This window comes from Jaculus jaculus, chromosome 4, assembly GCF_020740685.1.
Source record: "Jaculus jaculus isolate mJacJac1 chromosome 4, mJacJac1.mat.Y.cur, whole genome shotgun sequence".
Taxonomy (NCBI): domain Eukaryota; kingdom Metazoa; phylum Chordata; class Mammalia; order Rodentia; family Dipodidae; genus Jaculus; species Jaculus jaculus.
The window spans coordinates 11,346,189-11,358,495 of NC_059105.1; the positions used below are offsets into that span (position 1 = coordinate 11,346,189).

The 12,307-nt window shown below is 45.4% G+C and overlaps 1 protein-coding gene across 2 annotated transcripts in view; it reads left to right on the plus strand.

Annotated features, from left to right (window-relative positions):
* The first annotated feature begins 1,064 nt into the window (after window positions 1–1,064).
* Epha4 (EPH receptor A4) overlaps window positions 1,065–12,307 on the plus strand; it is a 155,738-nt gene continuing 144,495 nt past the window's right edge. For both annotated transcript variants that reach the window (XM_004662890.2, XM_004662889.2), the window contains exons 1-3: window positions 1,065–1,199; window positions 4,352–4,419; window positions 8,775–9,438. In XM_004662890.2, coding sequence (XP_004662947.1) covers window positions 1,109–1,199; window positions 4,352–4,419; window positions 8,775–9,438 — 823 coding nt within the window. In that variant the 5' untranslated portion in view covers window positions 1,065–1,108. The remainder of the gene's footprint in view (window positions 1,200–4,351; window positions 4,420–8,774; window positions 9,439–12,307) is intronic.

Sequence of the window (12,307 nt, forward strand, 5' to 3'; positions counted from 1 at the left end):
GGGACCAGGGACGTGGCGGCAGGGGCAGGTTTCGGCGGGTCTGCACGCTTAAGCCTGGTCTCCTGGGGCGGGGGACAGTCCAGATCCGCGCTGGGGAGCCGTCGGGGCGCAGAGCCGCAGTGGCCTCTGCTCAATGCTTGAGTCTCGGTTTGCGGTGTCCGCGCACCAGGACCGTGCACACACTCGTAAGCCCGTCATGTCTATCCCTCGGTGCCCCCAGATTTCTAGTCCTGGTTCCGAGGGATCCCCACCCCCACTAGGACACACACACAATGGGTTCCTCGTAGCCACGGTCCCTCGGGGCGCTTCCAGCCCAGGAGAGTCCAGTCCTGGGCCCGGGCCGGGGCGAGATGTTTGGTGTGAAACCGCGGACCTGACCAAGAGGGACTTTGGGACGATAGAAAGTCATTTGTTTAGTCTCTGGGGAGTTGGACTTTGGAGACGAACAAATCCCTAGTACTGGGGAGCCAGGGAAGAAATCAGTGATCAAACCACGACGCCCCTTCCCCAAAGTATTTCACACCAAGGAGAGACATCAAGACACAAAACGGGGCCGGGAGGTGGAGGGTGGCGGTGGTATCCCCGGCTGGGCCAGGAGGGACGCCTCCGCAAGGGTGCCCGAACTAAGGTACAGGTCAACTTCGTACTCGTCTCATTTCGAGAGCCATTTTTCCATCTCACACCAACCGACAGGGGTGTTGGCGAGGCGGGGGAGTGTGTGGGGGGAACCAGGCTGCCAACGTTTGAGCGAGTTCCCCACGGTCCGATCTCCGCCGTCCAGGGGCTCGACCCCCAGGTGTTGGAGAACCCAGCCTCGCTGGCTCCGGCGGGGTAGAGGACAGACCATCTCCGGCCCACCAGCCCCCCGGGGGATCCTGCACCCCGCAGAGCTTGGATGGGGGCGGGACCTCGGGGCGGGCAGTGCGCTTTGGGGCGGGGCCTGGACGCCCTGTCTGTGCCACCATTGGCTGCGGGCTCCAGACTGGCGGGTTCACGTCACAGGCCGGGCCCGCCCTCTTGGCAATGTCTTCGGACTGCTGCACTCCTAACTTAAGCATTTATTCCACTGGGATAGCGGCGGCAGGAGCGGCGTTGGCACCCGCGAACGATGGCTGGGATTTTCTATTTCGTCCTCTTTTCGTTTCTCTTTGGGATTTGCAATGCTGTCACCGGTTCTAGGGTATACCCCGCGAATGAAGGTAAGGACGGGGCTCCCCTGGTGCGGTCGGGGACCGGGAGGGACGATCCGCGGGTCACTGATCTTCGGGAGCATCGACCGAGCCGATTGGGATAGGGGGAGCCCAGTGTGAGTGCGAGTCCGAAGAAGGATGCCGGGGGTGTGGGGGACCCTCGAAGAGGAGACGGAGGAGAGCCGTCAGGCAGCCTGCGCCCAGACAGTGACCCGTGTCAGCTGCTCTGCTGCTCAAGTTTGTCGCGAAAAGCCAAAGTTTATCAGCATAAGCCCGTAGGTCCAGCTCCAGACGCCCCGAGGGAATGCTTGGAGTGGGGTGGGTGGCGGGGGTCAATGGCAGGATTTGAAAACTAAACTAAACTCAATGCGCGCATCGCATACTCCCCATCAGCAGCCTGGGCGAGGGATTGTCGCTTGCCTGTAGCGCAGCGAGGGAGGGCTGGTGGCTCCCGGCTTCTGGCGGAAAGCATAGCGAGCTCTGGTTTCTGCAAAGTTTCCCGAGCCTGCGCTGCCCGGGACCCCGCGGCCGGGCCTCGGCTGCGCAGCGGTGGTGGCGCCGCTTGCAAAGCGACAGTGACCTGATTTCTTGCACCCGGCCTCAGATCCCTTTCGCTCCGGCGGGCTCCGCGCCCCAGGGGTGTGATCACTGGCCTAGGGGACTGGGTCCCCAAGATCCCGAGGTGTGTGTGGGGGTGGGGGGGGGGAGAGAGAACCAGTCGGCGGGATGACCGTAGTCGATTTTTAGCTTTTCGTCCTAGAACTATGCACTGCCCTAGTTTAGAAAGACGTGTGTGACCGACGGGGGACCCATCCGGGTGCCGTTTTCTGTCTGGAAGAATTTGTATGTGCCTATTTTTCTGTCCCAGCTGAGGGAAAGGCGGCGACTGTTTAGTTTTTGATGGGCCCAGAGAGAAATAAGCTTATGTGCGTGCGTGTGTGTGTGTGTGTGCGAGTGTGTGCGCGCGCAAATGCACGCATGGCGCGGGTGCCTGCGTGGACGCGGAGGATTTGTGCCCGTGTCGAGAGCCCAGACCTGTGTGCGCGTGGGCTCAAGCCTAGGCTCACGTCCCAACCTGCCCGCTTTAGCCTCGCATCTGTCTCATCGATTCTTTTTACTCCCCAAGTCCGTGCGTCCGTCCGTCCATCCATCCATCCATCCATCCATCCATCCATCCATCCATCCATCTTCGGTCTCCCTGGGCATCGGGCCATCCATTCCAGTGCAATCTATCATTTTTCCTGTTCCGAAGGAGGGAGCCAAAAACCAACTTAGGCTTAGCTGGGCAGCCGGTACCCGGAGCTCTCCCGGCTGAGGCTCCCAGACCGTCAGGCATCCACCTGCCCACAGAGACTGTTTGGAGGTGGGGAATGTTCTCGTCCCTCTGCTCCCACCCCTCCTTCGGATGTGGATTAGATTTATCTCGGTGGCCGCCGACCTCAGTCCCCAGGGTCATTCCTGGCAGCGGAATCGCGTATCCTGCCTTCTCCTGGCGACTTTCTTTACACACTTGTTAGGACGTCCCCTAAGACCTTTCTCGCCCCAGACGTAGATACCATTTTCTTTCATTTTACATTAAAAAAGAAAAAAAATCTATTTCTTTTGGGAGCAAAACTTTGGCGCCCTAGACAAAAAGGCGCGTGATGGAGTCGAAGGCTCAAGTCGAAATGTGTGTGTGTGTGTGTGTGTGTGTGTGTGTGCACCCTCACCCCGTCCCCCTCCTCCCTTTAAAAATTAATTCATTTTGTTGCTTTTCATTCCCGTCACGTTTCCTTTTCTCCTTTTACCCTCCCTTTCTACTCCCTCCCTTTTTTTGTAAATTGGGTCTTATTGTTCCCTTTGTGTCCCTAATCCACCTTACATAAATCCAAGTGGATGTAGCGGGCTTTTCTCTCGGGACCGGGAAGAGAGAATGAGGAGGGGGCCCCAACTCCAGGCAGAGCGACCGGGAAGGCTCAACATTAAAAAAAAAAAAAAAATTAATATACCCCAAGAACAACAGGATCCTCGGGTAAACCGGAGGAATGAAAGACTGGTTTTAACTCCCTGAATGTGAGGGTTGCAAAGAGGGGAGGAGAGCAGAATTCCTGTACTTGGGGTTAGAAGGAGAGTTGGGGTGCGCATGCACAGAGGCGTCCCATTCCCACCCCTCCCCCCTCGTCTGAAGAGCCAGCTTCGCTGATAAAATTAATAACCCGGTGAGTCCTTGTGGCCAGGCCTTTCCACACCCAGGCCTGCAGATCACAGTGGGAAATGCGATGCAGAGAGGTTTTGAATTCCTTGCGGCCCTTCGAATGTCACCTCGCCCTATGCCAGCCTGAGCCGGGGAACGTTGGTTCTAAAGGGCCCCCTCTCTCACCCCTAAGCTTGGGGACACACACTGTTAGGTATAGCGCAAGCATACAAAATCCATTAGGCAGCACTCCATACCTAAAATTCAAACCAGTGCTCTCCTGGGGGTGGCGGGGGCGGGGGGGGGGCTCATCTGCGATTGTCCTCCAGAAGACCTGCGGAATGGAGAATGCTTTTAATGTCTTTGCATTCTAACCCTAGCTTCTGGCATCCTCTTGTTTGAAACTTTGATATTAAAAAGAGAGAGAGAGAGCAGCAGATGCCACATCCTGGGCCTGTTTATTCGGTGGTAAGGGTGGGGGATACTCAGAGAGGAAGCCTTTTTCCTGACCCTTCCTTCCCATCCTCTTAGAGCATTCCCTTGTCCTCCTGTCGTCCCCATGCTGATGAGTTATGTGGTCCTCTGAAGCTTGAGAAAACAAATAAGTCTAGCAGATACCAGACAAAGATGAAGGCAAATTTTGCTCTCCAGCATCACTGCCCTACATTGACATATTTATTTATTTATTAAATTGTGCTTCAGACTCTCTATTCATCCTTTTTAAGAAAAAAAAATGAAACAACTAGGCCCTGGGATGAAAAATTTAAATGCCAAGCAAGTTAAATAAATAAGAACCTGCAGATTTAAAGAGGGGGAGAAGATCAAGTGAGTAATGATTATTTACATAAGTGAGACCAAGTTTAGGTTTTGATCAGATTGGATATGCACACCCTCTGCACATATGGAAATGCTCAGGCCAATGGTTTTTGTATTATTGGCTTTTTTTTGTGATTGGAAATTAATATATTTTTCCTTTGTTTTTTTGCAGTTACTTTATTGGATTCCAGATCTGTTCAGGGGGAACTTGGGTGGATAGCAAGCCCCCTGGAAGGAGGGGTAAGTTCTGAGGTGCTTGCTCTCTGATGCAAGGGGGGGAAGGACTGATTAGCGACTTTTTAAGAGTCTAATGGCGTGATTCTTGGCGATTGTGGGAAGGGGGTCAGATTTCCATTGCGGCCTATGAAGTGAATTACACTTTGTTGGAGAAACCCTATACTCCCCATGGATAGCTCTGTCATGGAAGAACTAGAAACCAAAAGGGCAGAAAGGGGTCTCAAAATTAGAAGACTGGTGGAGGCATAGTCTTAGATGCCTATTTAAAACTAAAATACCCACAAGAAACTTGATCTGGGGACCAAATTAGAATTTATGCCTATTACTCTGATGGCCACAGAGCACTGACTGGGTTAATTTTAGAGCAATTGCTGGCTTCCAGATGAGGAAAACGAGTAAATAAAGATGCCAGAGAGAAAACCTTTCTCATTGCCCCTACCTATACAGCAGAGGAGGCTTCAGGGTGTTATACCCTACCACCATAACTTGAAAGCTATTGCTCTCTCTTGCAGGCTAGGAAAAAGCCTCGTGAACATGTCCTGAGAGCATTGTAAATGCACAGAAGTGCCCAGCTTGTGTCTTGTGGGTGTTAAATTTGAAGTTTAAGTATTTGAAATCTGGATCTTTGGGAACTGGGAAGTCGTGGCTATAAAGTCCTACGACACATTCCTCCTAGCTGTAGAACTTATCCAGAAACACCGCCACTTGCTGATGCAGAAAAATGTCACTGGCAGTCAGCTTTGGAAAGATAGCCCTGTTCTGTGTGACTCTGACTTGGACCGAATTAAATAACTCTCACACCCTTTAAAAATTAAGCAAATTATATTACCTTCCCATGAGTGGTAGTTTATGGCTGAGTCAGTTGATTAAAAACAATGAGAACGAAAGATGAATCTTTACCGGGAGAACGTGGAGTTGCCAGCACTGACCCCACAATTGAGTAAATAGGAAAGGATTCAAACAGCATCAACAAAGACTGTAGACACTTATGCAAGGTGTGTTTGAAAAGTAAGACAAAGCATAAAAAAAAAAACACATTAAAGTGAGAAACTAAAACAGGGCCTCTAAATCCTTCCAAAATAAAGTAAAATGGTAATTGCTCTGCCTTCCTTTTTTTTTTTTTTTCAATTTTTATTTATTTATTTATTTTCTGAACTTGACTAGGCTGCTGTTGGTTTGGCCTTTGCTGAAAAATTCCATTCTGTCCTCTAGCCATTTTTTTTTTTTTTAAATGGGGAGAGAGAATGATTGGCAGGCCCATGGCAGTGTGGACAGGCTGTATTCACTGGTGATTGCAGACAATTGCCCTCATCCTTTGACTGCAAAGAAAGGTACAGCTTTCTCCCCGTGAGAGTCAGACTTCTTGTTAATCCTATATCCTGCACTGGTCACTGATGCAGGCGCAGCTTTCCCAGCCTTTCCCAGGAGTATTCTCCCTAAGTTAAAGCATAGGACTACTAGCCAGCAGAACTGAGGATGGAACTTTTTATTAATAAGTTTAACGAGCCTCATATTTCTTACTGGCTGCTCATAAGAGTGAATGGAGAATATAGCTGGGATGATTTTGAATCTAACTTGTTACAATAAATATATACCTGACCTATATAAAACCAAGGAGTGACACATTTCAGAGTACAGTCTCGCCTGTCTAGTTTCTGGAAAGCTCTCACTGCAACTTAATATGCAGCAGACACCCCCCAACCCTGACCCCCTTAGCATTGCTGAAAGAGCACCTGGTCAATTACACTAGACACAAAAATTTAGTTGTCTTGAGGTCTATTAATAAAAAAAAAGTACTGTGCATAGCTTATTATATACACCCCAGAACTTTCTATGGGCTGATGTAAGCAGTTTTTTTCTTTTCATAAAATATCATGTGTGTAACATTTTAGCTATTATTATAAGAGGTTAGGAGTGAAGCTTTACTAGTATATGTCAGAATTAGTCATTGTGCAAGAACAAGAGAAAAATAGTAAGGAGGGATGGCCAAAACAAAAGAAATCACATTTTCTCTCATACGTAGAACCTAAGCGCGCGCACACACACACACACACACACACACACACACACTCACGTGAAAGAAGAGGGAGGAGGACGGGAAGCTTGAGTGTGAAGGGTAACAGCAGTGGGGGTGTATAAGAGCAAGTTACTATCAATGATATCTATGTAAAGACATCATGATGAAGCCAGTTGTTGTGTGTGCTAACTAGAAATTGATTTAAAAAGTCATTTTAAGACAAAGCTTCCATTGAGAAATTCTGTCAAATTATAAAGTTTAATTAATCTCTAGATTTTGTCATTGAAGGCCTTTTCAGACTTCTAGAGAAGGAATAAATTCTAACAACTAGCTAGGAATGACTGGACTGGATGTCTTTGCAAAGTTATAACTGGTTGACAGTAAAAGCACATGGAGTCATCTGTTATTATATTTTGCACTTATAAATTAGGATAGTTCATATCTTTGCCAGAAGCTTAGTATGGTTGTCTGATAATGATATTTACTTGTAATTAGTATCCTTTTTTACAAAGAAACCCAGTTTGCAAGCAACGTGGAGTTAAGTATGAGACAGAATTGAACACAGCTCACTGTCCCCAAGAGCAGTCAGACAGGGGACGGTGGAGATGAAGGCTGTCCTGATGGCAAGCTGTTAACAAGATGCTCAATTTAGGCAGTATATTGAGCTCCTGATGCTGACTGTGAAATAGACAACTAAGGGAAGATCCCAGATTGTCCTGGGGAGCTGATCAATGGGGTATACAATCAAGTTCAAAACGGAAAGCTCGCATTGTATCTAACACAGCCTGCTTGTGCTCTGGAGAGACCCCTTTGTTTTCATCCACATTGATAAATGTGCTTTTCCAGTTTCCTTTTGTTCCATGGCACATGCTGAGTAGGTATTTTTGAAGGTAGGGAACTATTTTTAGATTTACATGAATTTCTCCAAATAAGTAAATTACCTGAGATTTATTGCTTACTAGATAAAAAGAAATTTTAATCACCACAAGGCACTTACTCCTCCCAGTTCCAAGTTTCATAATGGTAGCAGATGAAAGGAATAGAGAATTTTATGCATTATGGCCCTTTACAAAGCGACATTTCCATCCATTAATAGTTTTCAATGCATGGATGGGAAACCCGTTGAAAGATACATTAGGGTTCTATCACTGGAGTGAATGAAGCTTTAAGTGAGCTATGGTGGAATGCATTCCAAAAAAAAATACTATCTTCTTTTTCTTCTAATTATATTCCCGTGTTAGGTACTTAAGCTGATTTATGCCAGATCTATATCGGTCCTATAGTACTATAGATGCTAATGACGAAATGGAGACTGTTTGCCACTACTGAAAGAGCTAGGGGCTAGGGTCCCAAACTACCTTCTTGCTTTTAGCACTCATTTTAAAAGTGAGAAGGGAGGTAAAATAGCCACTTTATCAAAGTGTATTCCTCAAAATGGTGAATTCTCATCGTTAGACCCTTTGTGTTAGGAAATAAAAATGCAAAAAATCCACTCATGTCTTCTTTTAATTTTCTTGTTTAGCTTTCAGTCATAAGCACCACCTGCTGCTTCACTTCCCATGGCCTCTGATTAATTAGAAACCAGCCATGCATTCGTTCTTACCTAAAAGCCTATGTTTTGAGAATAAGAAGGCGTCCATACCTTTTAACTGAATATATGCTCTTAAAAGTTTTCTACTTCTGAGGTGGTGTATTTGAGAAGCCCAGTTGTGGAACTCACTGCCTTTCCAGGATTAATGACATCAGGGTGGCAGGATTTTCTTGTCTTCTTTAAGAAGAAGTGATGGAGCCAAAAAACTCAATTGCCAATTGCCATATGTGTGTGTGTGTGTGTGTGTATTTTTTTTTTTTTTTGAGCAATTAAGAGAGCAAAGTTCTGACAAGAGCACCACTAATTAACTGATACTTGTCTGCCTCTGACAAGCTCTACTCTTCCTGCCCTTAATTTGCAAGTTTCTGTTTAGTGGTTGAAACAACATACATACAGGTTTTTTCCCCCATTTATGAGTAAATGTGAGCTGTTGCCACTTGAAATTGTGGCTGTTGCAATGAGTGAACTTGAGGCTGTTAGACCACCATGAGCACTGCTGAGAACACACAGGCAATAAACCTACCATTGCAGACAGGGAAACACTTCGAGAAAGAAAAAGAAGACACTCCCTCCATCAAACATTCTTGTCTCCTATATACATAAGGTGTTTCATTTGTGAGTATTTTGGGGGCAGCAGTTTGCTTCATTCTTGAAAGCATAATATTTCATGTATTCTGAATGTGAAATAGTTCAAGTCATCACTATCTGCTGAAACTTTCTCATTGACACAATTCTTTTGGCTGTTTGCAGTGGGAGGAAGTGAGTATTATGGATGAGAAAAACACACCAATTCGAACGTACCAGGTGTGCAACGTGATGGAGCCCAGCCAGAACAACTGGCTGCGAACTGATTGGATCACCCGAGAAGGGGCACAGAGGGTTTACATTGAGATTAAGTTCACCCTGAGGGACTGCAATAGTCTTCCTGGTGTCATGGGGACCTGCAAGGAGACGTTTAACCTGTATTCCTATGAGTCCGACAAGGACAAGGAGCGCTTCATCAGAGAGAGCCAGTTTGCCAAGATCGACACCATTGCCGCTGACGAGAGCTTCACTCAAGTGGACATTGGTGACAGAATCATGAAGCTCAACACCGAGATCCGGGATGTAGGGCCCCTGAGCAAAAAGGGGTTTTACTTGGCCTTCCAGGATGTGGGAGCTTGCATTGCCCTGGTGTCAGTGCGTGTGTTCTATAAGAAGTGTCCACTCACTGTGCGCAATCTGGCCCAGTTTCCAGACACCGTCACGGGTGCTGATACCTCTTCCCTGGTGGAAGTTCGAGGCTCCTGTGTCAACAACTCGGAAGAAAAGGATGTGCCAAAAATGTACTGTGGGGCAGATGGCGAATGGCTGGTACCCATTGGCAACTGCCTGTGCAATGCTGGGCATGAAGAGCAGAATGGAGAATGCCAAGGTGAGAGCAGCCATACTGTACTCTTCATTAGGATTTTGTGCATGTAATTAAATCAGAGATCAGACTGGATGGAGCAAAGCCAGTAATTAGCAGCCCCTGTGGGATGTGTTGGGACAGAGGGTTCTAGTGAGTAAGTGCAATAGCTCCAGGTGGCAAGGCGAAGGCATTTCTGACACAGGCAAAATGAGTGGATGCTGCTGTCATCAGAAGGCTGGGCACATTTCCTGACAGGCACTTGGATTTGGGCTGACTTAGTGCATCCTCTGAAATATAAGTGACCAAGACAAGTAATGGGCTTGATACATCCTTAATGAAAGAGGGTAGACACACTTTTTTTGTTTTTTACCATAGTTGTCCTGCCCATAGGCTTTGTAAAAAATCACCAAGATTGCACGTATCTTTCACTTTAAGAGCATGAGCATGAAGTGGTTAATCTTAAAGTCAGACTGTGTTCTTCCAGTTCCTTCCCACTGATAAAAATGAGGTCATGTGGAGAAAGCCTCCTCTTCCATCTTTCTTTTTCCCTCCTGCCCTGGGGACCAGTGGAGTAGTGGCCCCCAAAGTGAAGTGACAATATTTCCAGTGTCCACTTAACACCCCTAAATAGGGCCTCTAGGTGAAATGAATCCTGACAGAAGACCTTTATTTCTCTTAGGAGATCATAATACACTCAGTGAGAGTTTTCTTATCTGATCTGTTGTCAGAGACAGTCATAGTGAATTGCAATTCATCTTGGTTATTGAGGTTTTGAAAAGTAATATTTTTTTATCATATTAATTACAAGTCACCATGTTACTAAGGCTACTTTATATTCCTTACCTAAGCTTCAGGATATGCACTGCATTCTTCATTTGCTCTGCTTGCTGGGATACTAGGGTGGGGGAGGATTGTAAAGCATTTTGACAGCTTTCCATCTTGGTAAAGGGTCAGAAGAGCCCATATTTATTCAAATTGCTTATATCCTGTGTAAAAAAATCATTCATCCCAAGATTTTTGTCTTGTTTGGTCTCATTAGCTGCCTGCCCTGTTATGGTTACTTATAAACAGTCACGAGTGTCACCTGGCCCCAAATGTGGTAGGGTCAGGTAAATGCTGTCTTGATGATTGTAGCACTGTGGACTCTTTGCCTCATGGTTCATCTGATCTGGTGATTAAAGAGTCTGAACTAGATGACTGCCAAACAATTTGTCTGGCATTTCAACCATCTTAACGACAGGGTGGGGTTAACTCTAAGGCATTCCAGTTGGTTGGCTAGGCATTGGTAGTCATCACCTAGAGAAAATTGCCTTTCTGCTAATTTTGGTGTCATAAAATTACAGCTTTCCTCTTGCATAGTTTGTACTTTCCCTGAGGCCAGTACTGGTTTGCAATAGGTATTTCCTAGAGTACCTATTGATGAGTGTCCTTTCATTTCATTTTAGATGAAACAGGATGCTTGGTTATCTTTTCTTTTAACCTAAAATAAAAAGGGAAACTTGTTAACTTGAAATTTTAAAAATCTGGAATATAAAGATTCATTGCTTTTGACTTGGAACCTACTTGGTAAGCTGTACCTCGCTGAAACCTTAACGTACATCTTGGTATTCATATGAGAACATATATGTGTGTGTTGCAGTGATCACAGCAGAGACAGGGAGATAAACAGTCAGTGATATCACATTCTGGAGTGAATATTTCTGCTGTCTTGATTTTGTCAAACAGGACTTGCACATCTATCTTCACATGCCATATATATATGTGTGTGTGTGTGTGTGTGTGTGTGTGTATAATATTTATATATCATATATAAATATATATGTTATATATATTTGTATATTATATTTATTTTATATTATGTGTAACATAATATAAAATTATGCATATATATATTATATATATTTTTTTCTAAGTTACCATCCACTTCCTGCTAACATATTTGCCCTCCTTACATTAGCTCATCTCTGTCTATCTAATGCCATTGATTTTCAATTGTCATAGAGCCCCATAACTTATGCATCCCTATGCTGTGCAACTTCTTGATGTTTTTACAACCCAACTTAGAAAGCACAGAGGAAAAGGTGGAGGACAAAGTGAATGTAAAGACTGTTGAACATTTCAGTGGTTTGCTTTATGGATTTGATTGGCTCATCATGTGATTCTTGGGAGGGGAGGAGCCAAATTTTGCAGGCCTGTCCATGTCTCAGCCAACTGTCTGAACATAAAGCCAATTATTAATGAAAGGGGAAGGTCAGTTGCTTGGGTGCTTATTTATTTATTTATTTATTTATTTATTTATTAAGTCTCATAAGGCTAGCCTCAAGCTCACTAACTAGCTGAGAATAGCCTTGAACTTCTCATCCTCCTTACTTAACCTTCCAAATACTGGGATCATTCATGCTCCTTACCACCCCTAACAGATAAATCATTCTTGATGCCCTTCAGTGTTATATACATGCTACCTGGGGCTTTTAAATTTGCTTTGTTTTTATCTGTACCATATGATTAGGTCTTTTGAGAAAAGACTTCTAGCATAGAACTCTGTTCTTTGCTTGCTTATTTTTTATTTATTTTTTATTTCTGTCAACTGAGAATCTGATGGACTTAGGGAAGAAGGAGACACTGGCATGGCAAAAGATTTCTTAAGTTTCAAACTTGAATGAGATTTGGAAAAGATGACTTAATATTGTAAAAATCCCCAGAGTCATACAATCTGCTGACCCTGACATCACTACTGCTATCCAAGAAGGAAGCTTCCAGGTATGGCAGAAAGAATGTCAAGGCAAGGAAATGTGCCTCCATTTGGCTACTCACCTGGCTGCATGACCTTGGGCTTGTCTCTTAAGCCCCTTTAACCTTGGTTTGTTCATATACAAAACTGAATGATAACGCT